Below are 25,707 nucleotides of genomic sequence, written 5' to 3'. Positions count from 1 at the left end.
CCTGGGTGAATGAGACAATATTGTATAGCAACAACTCATTGATTCTCTACGTGTTTTGATCCTTGTGGATGTGTTCAAAGGGACAGAGGCTGCTGGACACAGGAGACCCAGGGACATAACTCAGAGGGTAGAGTAAGGGGGTGTCAAGGAGGCTTTGTGGACTTTTCTTTGCCAAAAAGGTAGAGAATGGCAACTCATGCTTTAAGTGAATCTCCCTGTTAGAAATGTAATAATGAAGGGGCACCTGGGTGGCTCAGTCGGTTAAGCGTCTAACTTTGGCTCAGGTCATGATCTAGCAATTTGTGAGTTTGAGCCCCGCATTGGGCTCTGTTCAGATGGTTCAGAGCCTGGAACTTGCTTTGGATTCTGTGTCTCCCTCTCTCTCTGCCCCTCCCCTGCTCGCACTCTGTCTATCTCTTCCTCAAAAATAAATAAACAAAAATGTAATAATGGAAAAGAACTACTTTTTCCTCTAAGAATGTAGTTGTTAGAGGGTCTCAAACTTACTTAATGGAGTAAGTTCAAATGCACCACATCTAAATGGACTCGAGTCAATGGCATTGCAAATGCCTGGAAACAGCACACAATTCTCAGCACAAAATTAAGCTGTGCTAAATTGAACCCAGAAAGTGCATTTTGCTATCCACTTATTTTTATCAATTTCCATGGGGTTAAAGTAAATACAATGATTAGTGAAAAGATTAAACATAATATATAAGATGGAAAGAACAATTGCATTAAACAGTGTATTTGTGAAAAAGACTTGCATCAGTACAAGAGTAGGAAGTTGATTATAAATTATTTCTTAACTTAAGGTAGTGTTGGCTTTAGTAACACCTAAGAACTGGTTCCTCCTTAAATGAAGCAGAATGGATGTTGGGGGTGGGGGGGCAGCGCCTGGGTGGCTCAGTCAGTTAAGCAGCCTGGGCTCAGGTCATGATCTCTTGGTCTGTGAGTTCAAGCCCCGAGTTGGGCTCTGTGCTGACAACTCAGAGCCTGGAGCCTGTTTCAGATTCTGTGTCTCCTTCTCTCTGACCCTCCCCTGTTCATGCTCTGTCTCTCCCTGTCTCAAAAATAAACAAAACGTTAAAAAAAAAAAGAATGGATGTTAGGATTATCTAAGGAAAAGGGAGTTTGCATGGAGACCACATCCCCCAGCTTCTTGTACCTAGGTAATGAATATAAAGGATGTAAGAACCTTGGCAACAACTATCAGTTTAAACTCTGGCAAAAAGCTCCTTAATGAATTGGTTGAATCACAGCAGATGTGAGCTTGAGACTGAGTGTAAGCTTTTTCTGGGGTCTAGCGGGCTGCAGCTGAGAACCCACTCACCTCCAAGGCCAGGCCGCAGTCTATTGTCATAGCCATCCAAGAGCCCATCCAAGATTCTGGTAAATATTGTGATGTTGTCATTGGTCTCATCTTTTACTGAACTGGTTGGCATTTGTGAAAAGCTTTTTAACAGAGAAACAAGAGTTAAAACTTGCATTAAGAATTTAAAAATTCTTCTCAAAATACAGAAAACAAAAACATAATATGGTGACTTGTCTTGGAGGGAAGGCACCTGAAAACAGTCTCTTCTACTAATCCAGGATATTGTTTTTCATAAATAAGCCTTAATTCTTGAATTTCCAGAGAGTGTGCTGGCTCTGGGCTGTTCGTCCTGACATCATGCTCAAAAATCCATCCTTCCCTGATTCCGAGGCACAGTGTAGCCATTTTTAAAACAATAGCCACTATCCATAGACTAGCAGAACCTAATCCACTCTTAGGGGATTTCAGAAGTTTGGTTTAAATACTGAAAAACTGAGTCTTCATATTAGTGAATCACCTGTGATGAGCAGTGGGGTGTGGAGAGGACATTCAAAATCTATGCAATCTGAAAGATAAGATTGTTGGGCCCAAATTTCACTGCATCGCTAATTGGGAACATTTGTGCTATGAGGAATATGCAGAATATGGTGATAGAAACAATCATATGGTGATAGAAACAAAAGTTTATGAAATCTCTCTGGGCTCCCCTACTCATCAGCACTGCCTGTTGCTGGCACATTCAGGTCCAGACAAAACAAAGCACATATCCCAGGAGCCATGAGGTGTAAAGACCAGTCTGAAAGCCCTTATTAGGGTTTACCCAGAATTGCCTCAGATAAGGGACTCGAGAAGCACAGTATTCTGAATGACCCAGTATGTCAGACTTATAGTAAAACCCCAAGAAAAGCAGGCTGAACCTTCAAAGAAAAACCCAAGAACAATTCTGGTTTTCCCAATTCAGTGAAGTTATCCAGGCCCCAAAAGTTTATGTAGATGGGGCAAATGGAAATGAGAAACTGCCCTCTGCAGATGTGGGTAAACTGAAGAAGTTACTTGGGAGGGAAAGAAAGTCACCGGTCTAGAAGATGGTAATACACCTCAGAAACATGGATCGCACCACGGGATTCTACAGCTGCTTTCAAATCTTGCAAAAAGCGAGATGTTTGGAATTTTCAAGAACTCAACATACACATTTGGTGTGGATACAAGGAGAACTTATGCAGCTGAAAGCCAGCTGTGGGCCCCAGGAAGTTAGCATCCTTGGCACTTGGGAGAAGAACAGGAGACCCCTAGAACTTCTCTGAAGTGCCTGCTGTGGTACCCCAGCTCTCCATGTGACTATTTCTTTTCCATAAATTGTCTGAAATGAGAGTGAGACTGACCATCAGCAGTTGGCTGCTGAGAGTAGAATTGATGTGTGCTTGCCCCACCCAGTTCTTGAAACTTGGGTCATTTTTATCGATTGCATCTAAACAAATCAATTCTTTACTGCTCTGAAGCTATTCCGTTTTGAATGAGAGAGTATAAAGTTCTTTTGATCTAATTTTCACATCATCATTAACTGCATATAATTGAATCTCTAACAAGCTAAAATTCAGTCCTGTTCGTATGCAGCCCACGGATACAATATTTTACTCTGGGACTTAGTGTTTGAAAATATTAAATTCCCTTTTCTCTGACATCCGCTGTAGTTTCACACTTTAGAATGATGAAGAACTCAGTCTCACAGACCTAATACCTGGACAAAAGGCCTTAATACTGCCTTCCAGATTTGTGAGAGAAAGAAACAGTGATATTTTGCATTTGCCCAGTTGTGTAAACTGCTCAAACGACATCTGGCCTCACTGTCCACCTCGTACGATGTTCGTAACTTTTATCAGTAAGTTTGGTCATTCAATTCTAAGCTATGTCTAAATGTCCAGTTTGGGGGCAGGGCCAGTCTTCACTGGCTCTCTAACTTAGAATAGAGGGGAGAGCATACACACTAGCAGAAAAAGTATATTACTTCCATGTGCAATCTACAAAAGACAAACTTGTAGAAACATAGTAGAACGGTGGTTACCAGGGGCTGAGTGGGGGAAATGGGATGTTGTTCAAAGGGTATACACTTTCAACTAGAAGATGATTACATTCTGGAGATCTAATGTACAGCATAGTGATTATTGTCAACAATATTGTATTATAAGCTTCAAATTTTCTAAAAGATTAGATCTTAAATGTTCTCACCACAAAAAAGAAATGATAATTATGTGACATGATGGAGGTATAAGCTAAGGCTACATACTGTAATATATAAATGTATTAAATCAACACATTATACTATCAATTATATTTCAAAAATTTTGATTAAAAAATAACATCACTATCAGAAAAAAAGAAAAGAAAAATCATACCAATGTTTCAAATATATTTTTCTATGTTATTTATTACCTGTTGTGAAATGTTCTCAAATTACATTTGATCCGAACAGCCTGAAGAGTATTAGGAGACAAATACTTAACTACATCACTGACCATTTGAGATATTCCCAACACTGTCCACTTGTGGGGGTCATCTCCATGACCACTGCTTTCCTTGGCCCTCTGATGCACTGCTTCACCACAGTTTCAAAGAAACACAATCCCATTTGGCTCTGAATCCTACTTCACAAATACCCAAATCATTGCCAATATCAATCCAGTAGGATGCAAAGCTTAAGAATCCCAAATCTCACCTTCTACTTATTAGCCAGAATTTTTTTTAAAGGTGGGGGGGGGGCGGAGGGCTATTTATACCCCTTCACACATCATTACAGTTTTATTGGAAAAGTTTCAATATGTGCCCTATTCTGACATAAGTGCTTCTTGTACTTATCTGTGGGCCTATTCATGATAGAGCTATGGCTGGGGTTTGCTGTGGCTTCTCTGTATTTACTGAGGATAGGACCCAGGAGGTAGGAAACGAGTTCTAAAAGAATCTCTGAAAATGCTTTTCAGAGCAGGAGTCGAGGTTTTCTCTCAGGACCAACTGGTAGCCCTTCTCAGGTCATAGGTCATCCTAAAAATGACTAATTTGCAGCATGTGGTTATGAAATGCACCATTTCCACAATCATGGAGACAAAGGCCCTTTTTGTATCACAGAAAGCAAATGATATGCCTACACACAGGAGAATCTCACAAATGTCTGGCAAACTTACCTGTTCCTCTCTCAAGGTGCATAATCTTCCAGGGCTGCTTCTAAGGTACAGAGTAACTTTAGCTTGCTTTGTTCCATTTTGATTAGTTGAAGCCACTTGAAACCAAAATAATACAAAAACACTGGGCTATGCCTTCAATGAGCAATAATGCAAAGTTACATCTATGAAATCTCTGGGTAGAAACACAAGACTCCCTCATCTCTTTGAACACTCACTCCACTTAGGTTCAGAAGGCAGGCTTGAGCTTGCCGACATTCCATTTCAGAACTGTATTGAGTATAACCAAAGAACTCTGCTGATCCTTAGGTCAACTGTAAATACACAATTGCTTCAAAGATAAGCTCAGCTCTCTGGGGGAATGGATTTTTGTGAGCTGAAACAAAATCCATTATTACTGACAATAACCTTGGACATAATAGAAATACTTGAAAATTTTGGCAGCTGACCCTTCAGTATTAGGATTAATTAGATTCTCTTAAAATATGAATTGTTTCCTTATATTTAGTGCATATTGTCTATAAAAACATGTCACATTTAGTCCATGTGAATAGTTCCAACACTGCCAAATTACTGATGTTCCAGAAAGGGAGTCCTAAAGGAAACGCAGAACCAACCATACTTGTTAAAACACCCTGATTTCCTTGCTCAAATATTCGTTCTTACAAAAGATGCTAGGACATGATCTCTAAACTTAAACACTTTTCCAATTATTTTAGCCTGAAAAATAAGGAAATTAGGTCACTAAGCCCCATATTCTAGCCTGAGAAAGGAAGGTGGTAATTGTTAAATGGGCAGGGACATGGGTGGGCACAGTAGGACAGCAGAGTGAAGCTCAGAGGTGCGGAAGGTCTTCTCAAAAAGCTACACAATGGTACCCCATTAGATAAGTTCTGGACTGTTCAGACACTTAGTAGGTGAAGTGGAGAATGAGAAATTAAAATAAATTTCGTCCACTAGTGGGTTTAACACACTGTTTAAGAAAAATAAACATGAATGTCTTCAGAAAGGGTAAACTCTTGCTATTGTGCAAATTTTCCACTTTTCCCAGTTGTCTTACATCTGACTTCTTCAAGGCATTTGATTTTGGACTCCTGCATTAGCTTCATTCTGATTTCTAGGCCCTAGAGATTTGGCTTTAATTGCTCCCTGAGAAACAGCTACGGGTATTATTATTATTTTTTTTAAGATTCCCAAGTGATCCTCATGTGCAGCCATAGTGGAGAGTAACTGCTATAGGACTATCTAGATTGGAAATGGAAAGGATGGTTTGTAAGCCAAGTGCCAGAGTGACTATAAATGACCTCAGAGAGCTTCTCTCCTCCATTACATCTTCAAGAGGCTGTATGATGAGCTCAGTGCTTATTCCAACAGCTCAGGCCAACAAATGTATTTGGGATGTCAATCATGTATGTTCCTGGTGTTGTAGTAAGTACCAAGGATGTGAAGATGACAAAGATGGTATCCCCAACCTGTCAGACAGAGCTGTGTTCTAAGAGAATCAGTCATGTTCGCAGAGGATTTCAATAGCACATCATAGATGTAGGGATCTATGTGATACATAGGACATTCTAGGAAAACAAAGGAAAGAGAAGGAGCTATGTACAGTGCTAGAGGAGGAGAAGAGAACTAACCTGAGACTTTAAACATGAAGATCTAGTCTCAAGCTAAAGAAGGAGATGTTGAAGGGGTTGTGAGCAGTGGCCTCAGGGTAGGAAATGATGATGTTTGCAGAGGGTAGTAAAGAACCTTGGTGAGTAAAGTAATGCATGTCAGTGGAGAGCAGCACATATCAAACCATAAAGGACTTCACATGCCATGTTGCACTCCTAGGGTCAGTCCTGAAGGTAGTGGGAGCTTCAAAGCAGCTAGACAGGGGTCACTTACTTTACCTGTGGCTCCTGGGCACTTTGCACATGATGGACTTGGCAAGGGCGAGGCTAGAGGCATGGAGGCCAGTTACCCAGGCAATTGCAATGGTGATAGAGATGCGGTTGCTGGAGCCACCAGCAAGGTTTCTTAGGGAAGATGTGGGGAGGAGTCTGAGCAGAGCAGGATAGGGAATCCCAAACAAGTTACCCCCCAAATCAGACAGTTACCACACAGAGTTAACCCTATAGTAGAATCCATGCATTGCTCTGAAAAGTGAGTTGCATTATTAATTTAATCTCAGAGTAATTTTGTTCTTGAGGAACTATGAAGGATTTTACTCCAATATAACTTTATCTCAGTATTATAATTTCTAATAATAATAATAACAACAACAATATGTTGCAGATTCCATCTTTAAAGGTATTTCATTTTCCAAATAATGCCTGATGAGGTCTTATTTTGGCATTTAAAAGGGTACAAGTTCAAGAGTTATGTCACCCTTTCTGGGGTTTAGAAAAGTCTGTTGAGTAATGTATCACAAATGGTGCTATTGAAGGCTAGGAGTGATGCATTTCTTTGTGATGTTATCTCTGCTTATATTGACAGCCATTTTTGATTTATATAAAATGGGATCCATAATGGCAATGAACTTACTTTGGGAATGGAACTAAGTTGCTTTTAAGTGGCAGCTTCCCTGTCTTCTTAAATTGCATTTCTTTCTGCATTCTTTCCACAGCATTTAATTACTTCTAAGAAATATATCTTCAGTTTATTTGCTTGTCACTTTAATCTCATTAAATAAGTATCTCTAAGTGGCACCGTTGTGTGATGTTTCCCTGAGACATCTAAATTTCCACTGCACACCACTTTAACCATTTGAAAAACTATATAAAAGAAAATAACAAACATGGTGAACACTAGCTACACAATGAGTCAATCTTAAGTTTCCAAATAAGAGTTGTTCCACCCTCTTGTGGTGGAAACATGGACTTGAAATGTGTCTCATGTGGACGAAGTCATGGCCATGAAACATTATGTCAGAACTCTTAGATTGTTTTCACTGCCATGGGCCTCACATCAAAGGTGCCCCCAGCCCTGCCTATCAGCTCCCTAAATAGTGCTCAAGCTTACCCCTGCTGGCACCCTTCATGTAGTCTCTTTACTCTTGTCCATTTCACTGCAGCCCAGCTCAGAATCATACTGCCTACAAGGTAAAAAGCCGGTCTCCCATCTCATAGGCCACACCCCCTTCATCTAAACCTACCCACTTCCCTAGACTCTCCCCAACCACACAGGATGCCCCCTGTGTGTGATTATGCTGCACATGAACCATCCTGGTGTTTATTACACATGGTTTTCCCTCCATCCCTAATAATTCCTATCATCAATTACATTTGTTGTAACATATTAGGTCTTTAACATGTCTTTCATTCACCTTATATTCCCTTCCAGTTAGCATTCCATTCTTTGCCCCTCTTCTACTCAAAACTCACTGAAGAGTTGTCTATACTAGAAATCTCTGCTGCCTTTCCTTCCTTCTCTTGTACCCACTCCAGTCTGGCTTTCACTGCCTACATCCCAAAGAAGCCTTTCTTCTGGATGCTACTGCACAATGCCCAATCCAACAATCAGCTCTCAGTCCTTATTTGACCACATCTCCCTTCTTACAACACTTCCTCCTCTTGGCCTCAGGATGCTGCCCTCTTTGTTCTTCCTATATTCACTGACCTCCTCCTCTCACTTGCCCCCACCCCCTTGCCTTCCTAAACTTACACAGGGCACAGTCCAGGGACCTTTTTTTGGTTTATATTCAATCCCTAAATGATCTCAACCAATCTAATGGCTTTAAATATCTCCCATATATGAAAAACTTGAAGTTCATGTCTCTAGCCCCAATCTTTTTTGAACTCTTGACCTCTGTATCCAATGGCTGTCTGGCCACTTGGATATCTAACAGGGCTTAACATGTCCCTAACTGCACTGAAGATTTTCACTAGAACTTTTTTAACTACTGTCTTCTCCAGCTCAGCAACAGGCAATTGAATCTGTCATGTTTTCAGGTCAAATACCAGTGGGGGGAGGGGGGTCATCCTTGACTCCTTTCTTTCATGCCCATGTCAATCTACTAACAAACCCCACTGGCCAAAAATCATCCCTCCCCTGGGTCACTGCATTCGCCTCTTAACTGCCCTGACTGCTCCTTCCTTTACTAACCACCCCTGCCCCAGATTCTGTTCTATCCTCCACTCAGCAGCCAGAGCAAGTTTTTTTTTTTTTAATTTTTTAATGTTTATTTATTTCTGAGACAGAGAGAGACAGCACATGAGTGTGGGAGGAGCAGAGAGAGAGGGAGACACAGAATCGGAAACAGGCTCCAGGCTCTGAGCCATCAGCCCAGAGCCTGACGCGGGGCTCGAACTCACGGACCGCGAGATAGTGACCTGGCTGAAGTCGGACGCTTAACCGACTGCGCCACCCAGGCGCCCCGCAAGTTTTAAAGTTTAAGTCACATTACTGTCACACCTCAATTGGATCATACTTCACTCCTACTTAAAACCAATCCCAGACCTTCTTTGACTTACAAAATAAGAGTCAACTGCTCTTCCTGGTGCTACCTAGCATGGCCTACAAATTCTTTCACATATGACCCTTTCCCCCACTGCCCCACTGCCCCTCTGATTATGCCTCTTACCAGTCTTTCCTTTCAATATCCTGGCCTCCTTGCTGTGCCTACCATCCAAGCATGCTGATAACACTCGCTCCTCCTCTCACTTGTTCAGCCTTCTCCATGAACCGCACTGCTCACATCCTCACATCCCTCAGATGTTTGTTCAAGCATCTACCTTCAGTACACTCACTGTCTCCTACTCTAAATAATTCTTAATAGCAATCGTGACCCAACTGACATGTAAAAACCAGAATGCACCCTCCTTGAAGGCATGCTCTACTCTGCCCACCACAGGAACTCAGCACCTAGAACAGTGCCTGGAACATAGTGAGGACTCAATACACATTGATGCTACTAGCAGCAGGGCAATGTTCTCCACGATGCTCACATTGTAATCTCAGTTTGTGACTATGGATGTACTACATTATATGGCAAGAAGACTTTGCAGACGTGATTAAAGTTATTGGCTTTGCTATGCTTAGGCCCTGGCCCAGCACCAAGCTTATCCTGTAGGTCTAGCAAACTTTGGGTGTCTCCTGGTCACAACACCCAGAAAGATAGCTAGCCTAAACTTAGCAACCCCTCCCTACCTGGCCTTGTTTCAGCATTTAGCATACATTCAGCAACATATCCTTCACATCAGCCCTGTGACGTAGGATCCATTATTAACTCCACTTTGAGATTAGGAAACTGAGTTGCAGGCAGGTTTAGAAATTCCTCTGTAGCCACACAGTGAGCATGCAGCAACAGAGATCAGAGCAGCCTGACTGCTCTCTGTCAAAGTGATACCTAGTGCTATCTCTATAAACTTAACAGGGGTCCTAGAATAGGATCTAGTTTGATTATAGAGTGATGGCCCAATTTTTTTGTTTTGTTAAAATTGAAAATGATCTGGTCTTGGATTTCATTTATTTTTAGGTTTGCTTTTTGGTTTTGAAATAACTTGTTAAATAAATACAAATGAAATAGAGTTTTCAGTGAACTGCTAAAGCCTGTTTCCTAGCATATCTTACTTTTACTATCATATCCCTTCTCTATAATATTTTATTTCATAGGACATATTTTGTGTTTGATTTTATTTGAGCTGTGGCAGACACACTATCTTTAGAACAGTGTTATTTGAGTTCTAGACTAGGACATTCTTTTGTTCCAAATCTATAGATTTCCACCCTCATCCTTTCCCTTTTGATTGCACCTTAAATATTAGACATTCTGGAGAAGGTCCTGCAATGGAGAGCACTGGTCCAGGCCCTGAGGCCTGATATGGATCCTGATTCTGAAAATTAGACACATTTCCCTATGCTCTCCAGCCTGAACTCTTTTCACTTACAAAAGGAGTTTTTTTCATAGTAGAAAATTAAATAGTACATTTTCTGAAAATGCTTTCTAGAAATGAAGGAAATATAAACCCATACAAACAATAATTATTGTTGCTACCAACAGAGTTCTATGATAAGATTTCTTTTTACTTTTGATTCTAATATTTTGTTCTCAAATTTCACACAAATTAAAATATGCATGTTATGCAATCGTACCTTTGTAAAAATCCAAAAGCCCATATTCTCCTTCTCCCCTTGAACCAAGCCAGTGACTCATCTTGGAGCTGATCGCCAGACCGGGTCGGCTAGGTTGGTGCTGGCCGACTGTCCTCGTAAGCTTTGCTAAGCTCACTGCCTGTTGGCATGAGGAACATGCTAAAAGTTTCCTCTATAGAGCATGTAATTGGAAGTATTTTCTTTTGGTACCTTAAAAAATGTTGGGCATTACTCTGTAGCAAGGTCTTAATCACCTTAAGACCCTAATCACCTTAATCACCAAATTTTTGCTATATGCAAGATCTACCTTTCTGATCTCTGGCCTTCTCTGCACCCTGCACTTAAGATGTCCCATCACCTGTCAGTGTCCTAACTGCTTAGGCGGTGCTTCTGTGTGCTTTTTGATAATTATTACAGTGACCATTTGTCCTGGACCTCATGAACCTGCAGCCACAGTACAGGAAGAACTTGCCATCTGGGGATTCAAAAGAGAGAACTTGCCATTTAAAAAGACATTGTGAGTAGCTGAATGATTCAGAGATTGCACTTTCTGCTCAAGCTAAAAGAAAAGAACCATCCTTGAGAATGTGTATGAAAAAGCTCTCTTCATGAAACCAAAGGTACAGGTTAGCACATGCATGTAGTCAGATAAAGAATAACTTTATTCATTTTCATAAGTTACTTCTACAAGAGTCTGCTTTTAATTGCTAATTATAAAACACTGTTTACCAAAGTACATTGGAATGGTAGCTCCCATGTAATAAAATTCTAATGCACTTTTTCTTTTCCAATAGATAAACCTCTAAAATATATTTAATACAAATAAATGAATGGAAACAGATTTTACTATTATTAAGTTGATAATACTCAATTTTATCTTATAATTATCATTTGTCAATTGATTCCGATAAAGTGATTTTTCAAATGATGATAAATTAATTCCAGTTTAAATTTAATATTATGCATTTTGATATTATATTGATTCAAATATTGTTTCTGTGCTAGTTTTTCTATACCCTGTACTTCTGATTACTGGTCTTATTAAAATAATTATAATGATTCAGTCTCCAAATGTGACATAGCATAAGGCTGACAGTTAAATAAGGACTCTGTCCCATTATATGTTTGACTCATGCTCTGTTATGTAACTTAAAACTAATAAAAGAATTATAAAGGCTATTGAAAATGAGCTGCTGGTGACTCTAATCAAATCGAGAGAAGCAAAAGAAACAATACTCATATACTTTAAAAGCAATTTCACATTATCATATAATTACCAAATATATTTTACTTATCAGATTTATAAATTTTCTGATTGCCAAATCCACATACTTGTCACAAACACTGAGTATAACCTTGTATATGCACAAAAGCTCACACTTGCCTCTTTCCTTTGGCTCACTGACCAGTCTTGTGTAACCCTCTTTACCCTCCACCAGTTGTCTGGTTTCTTTTATGTATTTGCAGGAGTCAGTATTTCTCTTGTCCTAAAATGTTCAAGTTAGGACCTTGCATGCTTCTTCTTTCATCTCTATTTGGAACCCAATCACACAAACTCTTTAGGGAGGAAAGACAGAACTTACCACTACTCTTTTTCCCCCCTAATCTCAAAACAAAAAACACTCTCTACCCCAATGCATAGAATAGCTTTCAGAATTACATTCCCTTCCTTTATAGATTTGTTTGACTCAGACCTACTAGCAAGCTCTGTTTGGCCAAGGACCACTAGGGTTAAATCACTGAGGAGTGCTAAGTAACAAATCCTAGCAGTTACTGCCTGGGTTAGCCCTGCTCCCCGACTTTCCCTTCTCTAACTATAAGACAGGGCTAATGATGCTTAGCTTATAAGGTTCCTCCTAGGATTTACCTAAAACAGATAACATAGCAATAGGTGCTCCATATTGTGATAGCTATTGTTTTGTCAAGATTTTAAGTCAAATGAGTGTTAAGAAACTTTTTTTTTTTTTTGCAATTAACAAAATCATTCTTAAGTACATTTAAAGTAATAAGCAAGTGAGAGGAGCCTCGTATAATAAAGGAAATCAATAGAAACTTGTGCTCCCAGATGTTAAAATGTCTTTTGTGGCTGGTTGTTGAAAGCCACACCTTGCTAGCCAGATTTTTGAAACCCCCCTTCCCATTTTGCTAGACACCCTACTTCACTAAATGCAACTAAACCCACAGGATCACAAGTTAGAAGCAGTCTGGAAACCTGACGCAAAATTCCACTTACAGGAATATCTTCTAATAGAGATAGTTTCAAATACTTAAAATAGTTATACGCAAGTATGTTCACTATAGGACAATTTATAACAGCATTATCGGAAAGAATATAAATATCCCAAATTAGGAAAATACTAGATGATGAAGCATTCATGCACTGTAATAATACTCATCTTTTTTTAAATCATAAATATTAAAGAGTCTGTAATAACAAAACGACATGAAAAAAAAGCACAGTACAAAACTGAAGGTGCAGTGTGATCTCAACTATATAAAAATATCCATAGAAATAAGGGGAAGAAGACACCAAAATATAAAGGATGATAATTTCTGTGTGGGGGAATTAAGGATTTTTTTCATTGATATTCTGTGTCTCATGTATTTTTTGCAGTTAGCAGGCATTGTTTTAGGATGGACTATTGAGCATATGTCTTAAAAATTCAAAACTCCTCCAGCAGCTAATTCTCTAGGGAAGTTGAAGGGTCTTATACCACTTGTTCAATGTTAGCTTCCAGAAACTAACAATTATCTCTCTATTTTGAAGTTAACTTCAGAAAACCACCAAATTAAGTAAGAAATAAAGTATAGCGATGCACTAGCTATGGTTAGCCTCCATATGCACATTACTTCATATTTCAGGCTTGCATCCACCAGGAAGTGTAGAAACTTCATGAGTATGAAAAGCACGATAATACATTCAACCAAAATCTTAAAAAGAAAACATGTTTCCAATCCTAGCATATTCCTTACCTCTTAAATATTGCTAAATATATGCAGTATGTCAGTAAACATACTACCTAATGTATTAACTTGGAAATGTAAGCACTGTGTTATGATTTTACTTACGCAGCTTTCATTCAGGGGAACACCTGGAACAACATACTTTATAGGACTTAACAGATGGAAGAGACTTTGGAAAGGAAAATTTTCATTGAACAGATAAGGAAACTGAAGGCAGGGCAGGCGAGGTGTCCACTCAAGAGGAGCAGCAAGGCAAGAATAACAATGAATGCTCTGTTCCAAGGGAATACTCTGAATGGCTGAAAGGGCTACAACATAGGCATGTCCCGTGCTGAGGGACAGGCATGCCCCTCACTGACCTGGGTACCGGTCCCCATGTGGGGATGGTCACAAACCTCACTCCTCGGTAGAGACATGGAAATGTCAGAAGAGAAGAAAATGTCCAGAGGACAGAGAATGTCATGTACCTTAAGAGGGTCTTCCTTAATGGCCAGAGAGGTGTGGCCCAGAGGGGTCTCTGGGTAGCAGAGCCACTGTGTGCTTAAGATCCTTCTCTGATTTACATCAGTGCAGAATACACTGTGGAATTTTTGGAGCTTATTTTTACAGAACAAGTGCTTGGCAACTTTTGTCATTAAATTTAATTTATTAATTATGGTCCATCAACTTCAAGTTACAATCCTTTTGATTAGCTGGAACGGTTTTGGGGAGGAGAAAAGTGTGGAGGAATATCAGCACCTATACAAACATTTACCTGGAATGTTTGTTATCGCTAGTTTGATGGAAAAAAAATCATAGAATGCGTACCCTGATACTAAGGCTGAAATGAAAGAGCTTAAAGGAATCGATAATGCCCTATGCCCAGGTGTGTCTTGCAGACCTTCAGACACGCGTAGTTTCTAGTGTCTCCACTTGCATTCAGGTGGCTACAGTTCAAGGCCTTTGGATCAGGCCAGAACCGCTGCCAAGTCCTGTCAATTCCACATAGCGTGGCCTTGCCTTTAAAGGCAATCCCTTTGCATAATGGAACCAAGGAGGGTAATCAAAACATTGAACATTGTCTTGTCCAACAAGCAGTAACTCCTTTATGCCTGCGAGCTTATGAATCTTGTTTTAACCTAAGTAGAAGAAAACACAGCTGATTCTGAAACCACCTCTGCCTCCATTTCTGAAAACATAATCTGCCTCTTTTCTCTGACTCACTTCAGAGACCCCAAACGTGGCACAGCCTTGCTCAAAATGACAGTGTGGTATAGGACAAGGACTCTATTTATTTACAATAAACTGAAGGGCAGGGGACTGCAAAGACGGCAAGTGAGGGTTTGTTGATGTACTACTCAGCAAAGTGTCTTAAAGGCACTTGTGCACTGAAAACCCTAAAATAAAAGATAGATGGTAACTCACCCAAAGTGACTGGCTAAGTTCATGGAAATACAAAAGAGAAGGAGGTTTTTGATCATGATAAAGCTAGAAAACATTCCATTGTCCATTCCCAATGAGAATAATAGTTGAAGCAGATGAATTTGGAATAACGGTTCCTTTCTTCAACTTGATCTTGAAGCTGAAAGGTACACAACAGGGAAAAGCATATAATGTGATTTTTTTTGTGCCCATTCCTGAAATCATATCCTACTGCTAGTACGCACAATTTACAAAGAAAGGAACCTGGCTGTCCTTCCCCAGCACGGCTCCACAGCAGGTTGTTACCTATGTCCACTGGGCAGTAAGTTGGGACATGGAAAGGAGTTACAATATGTCTTAATTTCTTTCTACTTTTACTCAGAGTGCAGACTCATTCTCCTAATTTATTTTTTCCACGTTTTACTTTGTTTTACTTTTCAGCTTATTATCAAATGACCGATTAGTCCTATTATTAGAACAAATATCTGAAGTTATCTGATCAACTTATTTTGCATTTGTCAAATCCACAAGTGGAATCATTTTACCTTTCTGAATATTTGCCACGCGTTCAAAGCCAGCAAGCTACTCCTTGTTCTGCAATGTGCTGAGAGAAAGTATGTGGAAAGAGGGGAAAAAAGGCACATTTAAGAAACAAAGCTTCTATAGGATCACGATAATATAAGAACTGCTTTCAAAAGAGGGTTGCCACATTCTCAGCATTCTGTCCCCATAACTAAATAAGTTAATAATCCCTCCATTTGGGGAAGTCTCTCAGCTCTGTGCCGGGCCCTGATTAACGCATTTGAAGTCCAGGCAGGCACAGTCCCTGGGCTCTGCAACTAACCTTAGCAAAAGAACATATTTCTCAACATGCGCATAACGCAAATAGGTGCACATGATAGAGGAACACCGCGTGTTCACAAGGAACATTTTCCCAAGGAGACCCCAGGCAAACTCCGGAACTGGGAAACATACAACAGGTACTTCCACCTCAGAAGCGAAGGCCCTGGTGTCAAGAAGGGCAGGGTGCCATGCGGTGGTCTCCTGGGCGCGTGTCCTGAGCCTTGTCGCCAGACCCGGGCAGGAGTCGGGGCGGCGAGCACTCCGCGCTGCATGCGGGAAGCCCGGGCGGCGCCTCCTACTGCCCTCAGCCCTGATCCAGGACCCCCAAAGAGAGGCTCCGCTCCCACGGTCCCCTGACCGCGGCGGGATCTTGTGGGCGCAGGTGGGCTCAGGGGCAGCATTGCGGAGCCGCAGCCTGGCCACCCTGGCGCCGGCGGCCGGGCAGGGTCGGCCTCCCGCCCTGTCCGCAGCAGCGCGCCCCGCGCCTCAGTCTCGCCGACCCTTCCTGGCTCTTTGCTGGCCCTCGTACTCTCCCCTGCTCCAGCCTCAGGTCTGAGCCTCCTCAGCGAGAAACGCGTGCTGCAGCGGCGGCTCTGAGACCCCCGGCCTCAAGAAGCCCGCGCGACCCACCCGCTACACCCCCGCGGGGTCCGCGCCCACCCCGCCAGCAGCTCCGGGACACCACGCGCCTCAGAGCCCCGAGGCTGGCGGGGCCCTCCAGGTGGGCAATTTCGCCCCTCCGGCTCCAGGGACGGCGGCGGGTGTCCCCACACCCCAAGTCCTACCGGCGGGCCCGCGGTAGCTGCGCCCTGGTGCCCCGTCCGGCAGAGCCGCACAGCTCAGGCCGCCCCTGCCCTCCCGCTCTGCCTTGCCCCCGCAGTCGCCGGGGGAAAGTTTGCGCTCCAGGCTGCCTCAGGCGCCCCGCCTGCTCTCCACCTCCCATCTCCAGCCTTGCAGTTCGAGGCTCGGGAGCCCGGAGGAGAGGGATGCGTGCCCGGCCGGGGCCGCCCTTCCTCTCACCCTCGACCGCATCTTCTTACCCCACTGCCGGGGAGGCAAGCCGTCGGCGAGGGTGCCGCCGCCGCCTCCGCCGCCTCCGCCTCCGCCTCCTCCGCCTCCTCCTCCTCCTCCTCTCCCCCGGCTGGCAGGCGCCGAAGGCCGGTGCGGCGTCACCGCCCCATGCTGCCAGCGCGAACTTGCCCAGTTCTCCTGGGCCGAGCGGATCAGCCGCCCCGCGCTCCCGCCGCCGCCCTGCGGCCCCGCTCTGCGCCGCGCCCGAGGCCGCGCGCTGCCCCGTTGCAGATCCCCCCGCGCCCCCAGTGCACTCTCGCGCTCGCTCTCACCTCTCCTGAGCGCCACATGTCGTCTCTGGGATTGAAGAACGTTCCTCTGCAGAGGCGCTCCGGTAGAGGCCGCCAGACTCTCACCAAATGCGCCCTCGGGCCGGCTCAACAGAGGGGGAAGGGTTCACCGCCAGAGGCTTGGCCTGGTTTGGGATAGGCCATATTTCTGAAGTTTCTTGATGGCTTTCAGGAACATACTGGGTGCCTTGTGTAATAACCACTGGTTTCCCGTTTTTACAGAAGAACTGGGAAGGGAGTGTCAGCAAGGCTGTAGCCAGGGCCAGTGCTGGGAGTTATTCTTTTTAAGTCCAACGCTGAGCATCTCCCCAACCTGGTGTCCTTACTCAGTCTTCAACACACTCCTCCATGTCCTCATCTCCTATTCTCTTTAGAAATAAACTCGTTTATGAGGCTTTTTAAAAAATAATTTTATCTGCAATTCATTGCTACAGGAGGGAAAGCCAGAGCAAAACTGGATTAAATTAGAATTAAACCCTTACCTACTTGCAGTATACATTTGGCTTTTGTTTGTTTGTTTGTTTGTTTGTTTTTTCCTGAAGTGTTATTTCTTGACAAGAAGCCGCTTGTCAATGACAAGGGGCTGTGGGTCTGAAGACCTGAGAATAGGCCTGGGGTCGAGTGGAGGAAGCTCGCCAAGGAGTGCTCCTAGGACCCAGACATGGGTGCACTGCACCCATGCACACAAGGGCTTCAACACTGGGGTTTGTAGGAGTATGTCTGTCTCTGTCTCAGTGGTGCAGAGCAAAGAGGTGGCACTAATGACAACTGGAAGGAAATAAGGTCCCCTTCAAGCGACAAAACAAGATGGATACAAAAGCAAGCACCTTCCTTAAATTTAAGATTGCAGCATCTTGTTTACCCAGGAGGTGGATGCCTCTTGACTATGAAAGCCTCCAGGAGAAAATGTTCAAGATTTAAAGTTAAACCACCAAGAACACGATGAGATTTATACTATTATCCTGTATCTTTTGTGACACTGCATTGTTTATAGTCACTTAACAGAATAATTGTGAGAAAAGGCAAATTTCTAACTCTGCTTCAGAAAGGATCTTTAACTTTTCAGTGTGTGAAGTCACTGTATTTTTCAGTTATGCCTAATACTCTGTATTCCAAATCTAAGCTACCTGCTGGTACTTTTACACATTTCAAAAATTCCAAGATTCTCCAAAAGTAAGTAATTGTAAATATATTTCTGAACAGGACATAAAAAAGTATGAATGTTGCAAATATACAAGAGGTGTTATTCTGAACATACATTTAGCCACAGTATTAAATCATTCTGATTCTAGTGGTTCTACATGAAATACAAATTACATAAAAGGTTTATTTGAAATTCTGGTTCTAAACTGGTTAACTTGAACACATACATTTCTTCATTTTCTAATTTTTCAAAAGAGATAACACTGATCAGTTTGTTGATGGCCAAAATCATTAAATTAAAAACAATCAGAATCAACTTAATGTAATTCTCACCTATTAGGTGTTAGGATTCTAGGTTCGGAGATACCTGTGATAGCTGCTCTTCTCTCAGGATTAAACAGCGTAGGGTAAATGAAAGAGTTCAAAAAACTAGTGAATCCAAAAGTTTACAGATTATGAAACAAAGCCATTCAGAAATTTATGCAAAAAAAATTTGTGGATATGCCAGGAATTACTTTTGGATTAGTGAGAGTTACAGACATTAATTCTTCACAATAATACCTTATCAAGGTGTCACGGACAAATAATGAAATATAACTATAAGTGAATATATGTTCTTTTGATGAATTATTTTAAAAATTTCCATATTTTGGGTAAGTTTTTTTATCAGTTTTAATTTCAGTACATATTATTGAATATATGGACATTGTTAAGTAAAATCTAAACTTTAAAATTGTATTCAAGCATGGGGCTTAGATACTTACCGTCTCCCTGTGATAAAATGATAATGCAGTCTCTAAAATAAACTAAAACGTTTATTTTAATATACAATTCAGTGTTTGCCCTGAGGAATAATGATCTATCAACTGAATTCCCATTTATTCCATTAATATTTGCCCTTTTATTGAATGACATAAAGGAAAATAGTTACACTTCTGCAAAGCAGTAGAGGGCACCCCAGTTCCACATAACCTCAGGGTTAACCAGTCTCACTTTTAATTTAGTTTCCAGTGTGAGAGCCTAAAATAGCCGAACTTGGGGATGCTAGGCAATGGGTGGAGCATTTGCCCCAATAACATCCACTGTATGCCATCCAAAACAGAGACAGGGAAGGAAGGCTCTGTGTGAGTATGTGTTGCAGAGATGGCTAAAACATGGGAAGCAATGTCACCATGAGGAAACAGAGCTTGACAAGAAGTTGAGTAGAGGATGTCATAAGCCAAGAGCCCATTTAACAACATAAAGCATTTTTTGTGGAGCTGCATATAATTTTGTATTTATTAAAAATGAGGGTAAAGAAAGCAAGAGGTAAGATGAGGCAGATACACAGAGGCCAGGTGAAAGAAGACAGGAAATGTGGAGCTAAGGAGTTAACTTCCTCCTGCCAACAAGAAAAAGCTACTGAATAGTTTTGTTGGTCGGAGGAAGGACATGATTGTAGAAGAGATTCACCCTGGGAATTGTATAGGGGAAAAAAAAAGTGTTGGGAGGAGACAAATCCAGGCCAGAAACAGGTAAGAATATCACAGTGCCAGCCCACAGTGGGAATTTAATAAATACTTCATTAATGGAACGATAAACTCATTGATTCTCAGGTATTCAAAGCAGAATTTTAAGTGCTTTGCCCAAATAGAAACAAGAGAGTCTTTTTTTTTTTAATGTTTATTTATTTCTGAGAGACAGAACATGAGTAGGAGAGGGTCAGAGAAAGGGATGGAGACACAAAATCTGAAGCGGGCTCCAGGCTTCAAGCTGTCAGCACAGTGTCCAACGCGGGGCTCAAACTCACAAACTGGGAGATCCTGACCTTAGCTGAAGTTGGATGCTTAACCGACTGAGCCACCCAGGCACCCCAAGAGAGTTTTCACTGTTAAGGAAACAGAAAGGTCAAGTCTGACTAGAAGAAGGAAAATTCCTAGGAAAAGATGACAACTGATTTGGACTCAGAAAAAGAATTTTGACAGAAAATATCAGAAAAAGCAAAAGAAAGAGTAGGAAGAAGGGTAGAAGGTACAGGATGCTGTAAGTAATAAATGCTCCATTCACAGAAAGCATACTCTGTGTTTTCAATCCATCATGTAGTTATTTTATTTTCACTTTATTTAAGTTAGAGCTCACATATTAGCAATCTGAAGGCTACATGTATACTATGGCCATGTTTTAATTAGCCAGCATTGTTTTAAAATAAATTAGAGGAACACCTGTGTGGCTCAGTTAAGCATCTCTTCATTTCAGCTCGGGTCATGATCTCATGGTTCATGATATCAAGCCCTGCTTTGGGCTTTGCACTAACAGCTCACAGCCTGTTTGGGATTCTCTCTCTTCTCTCTCTCTGCCCCTCTCCCCACTCATGTGCATGATTGTGCGCTCTCTCTCTCTCTCTCTCTTTCTCTCTTGAAAATAAATAAACTTTAAAATATATTAGAGACAATTAAAAACCAGGCTTCACATGAATAAGTAAATAAGCAAATGAGTGAGTAAATAACTACTTTAAATTTCTGGATTTTCTTAAAAGATAAAAAATAGAAAACAGATTTAGCAATAATAAGCATACATACCCATCCTCTCATCCTACCCCACTCTACTTGTGGGCATGGGCTCCTTAGAACATTTTTTTCTTTTTACACTTAGCCTGCCCCCTTCAATCTGCCCCCCTTACCTGGCAAATATAGGGGCACCTGGGTGGCTCAGTAGGTTAAACATCTGACTTGGGCTCAGGTCATGATCTTGCGGTCTGGTCCGTGAGTTCCAGCCCCACATGAGGTTCTGTGTTGACAGCTCAGAGACTGCAGCCAGCTTCGGATTCTGTGTCTCCCTCTCTCTGCTCCTCCCCTGCTTGTGCTGTGTCTCTGTCTCTCATAAATGAATAAATGTTAAAAAAAATTATGTTACCTGACAAATAGAACCAATTGAGTTTTTTAAAAGGATTTACAATTTTTAATTCTGATTTCACCTTTCTCTCTCACTGGCTTGGTAGTTGTATCTATTTTATTTTGTTTTGTTCTAGTTGCTTTAGGGTTTATTTATTTATTTATTTTAATTGCTTTTAACGTTTATTTATTTTTGAGACAGAGACAGAGCATAAGCAGGGGAGAGGCAGAGAGAGAGGGAGACACAGAATCTGAAACAGGTTCCAGGCTCCGAGCTGTCAGCACAGAGCCCAACGCGGGGCTCGGACTCACGGACCGTGAGATCATGACCTGAGCCGAAGCCGGATGCCCAACCGACAGAGCCACCCAGGCGCCCCAAGTTGCTTTAGGGTATAAAATAGATACCTTTAAAGTAATATATAGTCTACCTTTAAATTACATCATTTCATGCATAGATTATGAATCTTACAATATGCTTCTATTTTTTCTCTGTCCTATTTGCTGCTGTTGTCACACATGTTCTACGTAGGTTAATTGTTAGTCAATTGTCTTTTAACAATCATCTTTTGTTTAATACCAGTAAAATATAATATAAAATTTACACTTAAATCTATTTAAGTGTACAATTAAGTGACATTAAGTTCACTCACTGCGTTGTGCAACAAACACCACTATCCATCTTCAGAACTTTTTCATCATTCCCAGCTGAAACTCTGTAACTACTACATAACCCACCCTCAGCTCCTGTTAATTACTGCTCTACTTTCTGTCACTGAAGAATTTGACTATTCTAGGTACCTAATATCAGTGGAATCATATAATAATTCTTCCTTTGTGTCTTCCTCATTTTACTTGTCATAATTTTTTTCAGGATTCATACATGTTATAGCACATATTTGTACTGCATTCCTTTTTAAGGCAGAATAACATTCCATAGTATGTATATGTCAAAATTTGTTTATCCATTCATGTGTATGTGGACATGTAGGTTGTTTCCACCTTTTAACTATTGTGAATCATGTTGCTATGAACATTGGTGTACCTATTCAAGCCTCTGCTTTCAATTCTTTTCTATGTATACCTAGAAGTACAGTTTTGGGATCATAGGGTAATACATATTTAATTTTTTGAGAAACTGGCATGCTGTTTTGAATAGTGGCTACAGTATTCTGCATTCCTAAGAGCAAGAGTTCCAATTTCTACACATCCTCAACAACACCTGTTTTCCATTTTTGTTTTTTGTTTTATAAGTCTCTGTTATTTTGATTTGCATTTCCCTAATGATTAGTGATGTTGAGCACCACATAATGTGCTTATTGGCCATTTTTTATATCTTCTTTCAAGAAATGTCTACACAGATTTACTCAGTTTTGAAATGGATTATTTCTTTTTTCATTTTTGTGTTATAGGAGGTTTTTTAATATATTCTGTATATTAATCTCTTACCAGATATATGATTTGAAAATATTTCTCCCATTATGTGTGTTGCTGTTCTATTCGATTGAGAGAGTCTTTTGATGCACAAAATTTTACATTTTAATGAAGTTCACTTTGTCTATTTTTTGTTGCTGTTGCCTGTACTTTTGGTGTACATTGCAAGTAACCATTGTCAAACCAATTATCAAATTCAGTCATGAAGCTTTCCTCTATGTTATTTTCTTCAAGTTTAAGCTCTTACATGTACATCTTTGATGTATGTTGAGTTCATTTCACATATGGTGTTAGGTAAAGGTTCAAGTTAATTCTTTTGCATATGAATGCACAGTTTTCTAAACACTATTTGTGGAAAATACTTTTTTTTCTGTCACTGAATGATCTTGGCATCTTTGGCAAGTCATTTGACCATATATGCAAGGATTTATTTCTAGGCTTTTTAGTCTGTCTTTATGCCTGTACCACACTATTTTGTTTACTGTGGTTCAGTGTGAGTCCTCCAACTTCATTCTTCTTTTTCAAGATTGTTTTAGGTATTCAGTGGTCCTTGAGATTCATGTGAATTTGGAAAATGTTTTTCTATTTCTGTAGAAAATAATGTCACTGGGATTTTGATAAGGATTGTGTTAAATTTGTGTATCCCTTTGAGTAGAATTTGCATCATAGCAATATTAGGTCTTCTAATCATTGAACAGGGAATATTTTGTCATTGATTTAACTCTTCTGTAATTTCTTTCAGCTACATTTTGTAGTTTTCATTGTACAAGTCTTTCACATCCTTGCTTAGGTTAATTCCTAAGTATTTTATTATTTATGCTACCTTTATACATAGAAAAAGTAATACAGTTGACTCTTGAGCAACACGGGGGTTAGGGAAGCTACCATTCCATGCAGTCAAAAAGTTATGTATAACTTAACTACTAATAGCCTACTGTTGACCAGAAGGCTTACTGATAGTCATTTAGCACATATTTTGTGTGATATATATGTATTCTATACTGTGTTCTTACAATAAAGTAAGCAAGAGCAAAGAAAATGTTATGATGAAAATCATAAAGAAAAGAATATACATTACCATTTTCATCCATTCTGTTGCAAAAAGCAAGATTTCATTCTTTTTTTAGGGATAAATAATATTCTGTTGTGTATATATAAACCACATTTTCTTTTTCCATTCATTTGTTGATGGACACTTAGTTTATTTCCATATCTTTGCTATTGTAAATAATGTTGTAATGCAATGCGGATGCAGCTCTCTTTTGGAGTTAGTCTTTTTGTTTTCTTCAGATAAATACCCACAAGTGTAATTGCTGGATCATATGGTAGTTCTATTTTTAGTTTTTTGAGGAACTCCATACTCTTTTCCATAGTGGCTGCACCAACTTACACTCCCATCAATAGTACACAGGATTCCTTCCATATCCTCATCAACACTTGTTATCTCTTTTCTTTTTGGTAATAGCCATTCTAATAAGTGTGAGGTAATATCTCATTGTTTTGATTTGCATTTCTCTGGTGATTAGTGATGTCAAGAATCTTTTAATGTACCTGTTGGTCTTCTGTATGTGTTCCATGGGAAAATGTCTGTTCAGATCATCTGCTTATTTTCTAATTGGACTATTTGTTTTTTTTCTATAAAGTTGTATGTGTTCTTCACATATTTTGGATTTATCCACTTATTGGATATATGATTTGCAAATATCTTCTCCCATTTATGAGGTTGCCTTTTCATTTTGTTGATGTTTCCTCTGCCATGAAGACACTTTTAATTTGATATAGTTCCACTTATTTATTTTTGCTTTTATTGCCTTTGTTTTTGTATAAACCCAAAAACTCATAAGCAAAACCAAGACTGATGTTAAGAAGTTTACTATCTACATCTATGTTTCTTCTAGGAATTTTATGGTTTCAGATCTTACATTCAATTGTTTAATCCATTTTGAATTAATTTTTGGGTATGAAATAAGATAGCTTTCCAGTTCCATCCTTTTTTTTTTTTTTTTTTTTTTGAGAAGGAGAGAGCACAAGTTTGGGAGGGGGTGGGGAGAGAGAGAGAGAGAGAGAGAGAGAGAGAGAGAGAGAGAGAAAGAGAGAGAGAAGAGAGAGAGAGAGAATTTCAAGCAGGTTCCACACTCAACACAGAGCCTGTTGTGGGGTTTAATCCCACAACTCTGGGATTGTGACCTGAAATGAAATCAAGAGTTGGACATTCAAACAACTGAGCCACCCAGTTACTCCTCCAATTTCATTCTTATGCATATTGCTGTCCAGTTTTTTTTCCAACACCATTTATTGAAGAAACTCTCCTTTCCCCACATGCTCTTGGATACTTTGCCATAACTTAGTTGACCATTGACACATGGTTGATTTCTGGGTTGTCTATTCTGTTCCATTGATCTATATGTCTATTTTTATGCCAATACCAGACTGTTTTGAATACATAGTTCTGTAATGTAGTTGAAATCAGGGTGTATGATACTTCTGGGTTTGTTCTCCTTTTTCAAGATTGCTTTGGATACTCAAAGTATTTTGTGTTCCCATACAAATTGTAGAATTTTTTTCTTTAGTTCTGCGAAAAATGCCATTGGAATTTTTATAGGGATTGCGTTGAATCTATACCCAAGATTACTTTGGGTAGGTTGGACATTTTAACAATATTAATTCTTCCAATTCATAAGCGTAGAACATCTTTTGATTTATTCGTGTCTTCAATTACCTTCATCAATGTTTTATAGTGTTCAATGTACATGTTTTTAATCTCCTTAGTAAAATTATATCTAGGTGTTTTATACTTTTTGATGTGATTTTATATGAGATTTAAAAATATTTCTCTTTCTGATAGCTCATTATTAGTGTATAGAAATGCAATTGATTTCTGTAGGTTGATTTTGTATCCTGTAACTGCTGAATTTATTAACTCTAACACTGTTTTTTGTAAAGTGTTCAAGGTTTTCTATATATAATATTATGTTATCTGCCATTAGTGACAGTTTTACTTCTTCTTTTCTAATTTGGATGCATTTTATTTATTTTTCTGCCCTACTTGCTGTGGCTAGGACTTCCAATACTATGTTGAATAAAATTGGGAAGAGTGGGCATCTGTGTCTTTTTCCTGATCATAGAGGAAA

General features: G+C 40.2%; 2 protein-coding genes across 2 annotated transcripts in view; one reads left to right on the top strand and one right to left on the bottom strand.

Annotated features, from left to right (window-relative positions):
• GABRA5 (gamma-aminobutyric acid type A receptor subunit alpha5) overlaps positions 1-15,577 on the bottom strand; it is an 81,709-nt gene extending 66,132 nt beyond the window's left edge. The window contains exons 1-3 of the mRNA XM_043554900.1: positions 15,474-15,577; positions 14,932-15,088; positions 1,334-1,455 (exon numbers count right to left, since the gene is read on the bottom strand). Coding sequence (XP_043410835.1) covers positions 1,334-1,455; positions 14,932-15,017 — 208 coding nt within the window. The 5' untranslated portion in view covers positions 15,018-15,088; positions 15,474-15,577. The remainder of the gene's footprint in view (positions 1-1,333; positions 1,456-14,931; positions 15,089-15,473) is intronic.
• GABRB3 (gamma-aminobutyric acid type A receptor subunit beta3) overlaps positions 1-25,707 on the top strand; it is a 474,786-nt gene that overhangs the window by 57,440 nt on the left and 391,639 nt on the right. The window lies entirely within an intron of this gene.

This window comes from Prionailurus bengalensis, chromosome B3 (genome assembly GCF_016509475.1).
Source record: "Prionailurus bengalensis isolate Pbe53 chromosome B3, Fcat_Pben_1.1_paternal_pri, whole genome shotgun sequence".
In the NCBI taxonomy this organism is placed as follows: Eukaryota; Metazoa; Chordata; class Mammalia; order Carnivora; family Felidae; genus Prionailurus; species Prionailurus bengalensis.
This window is presented reverse-complemented; position numbering and strand designations above follow the sequence as displayed.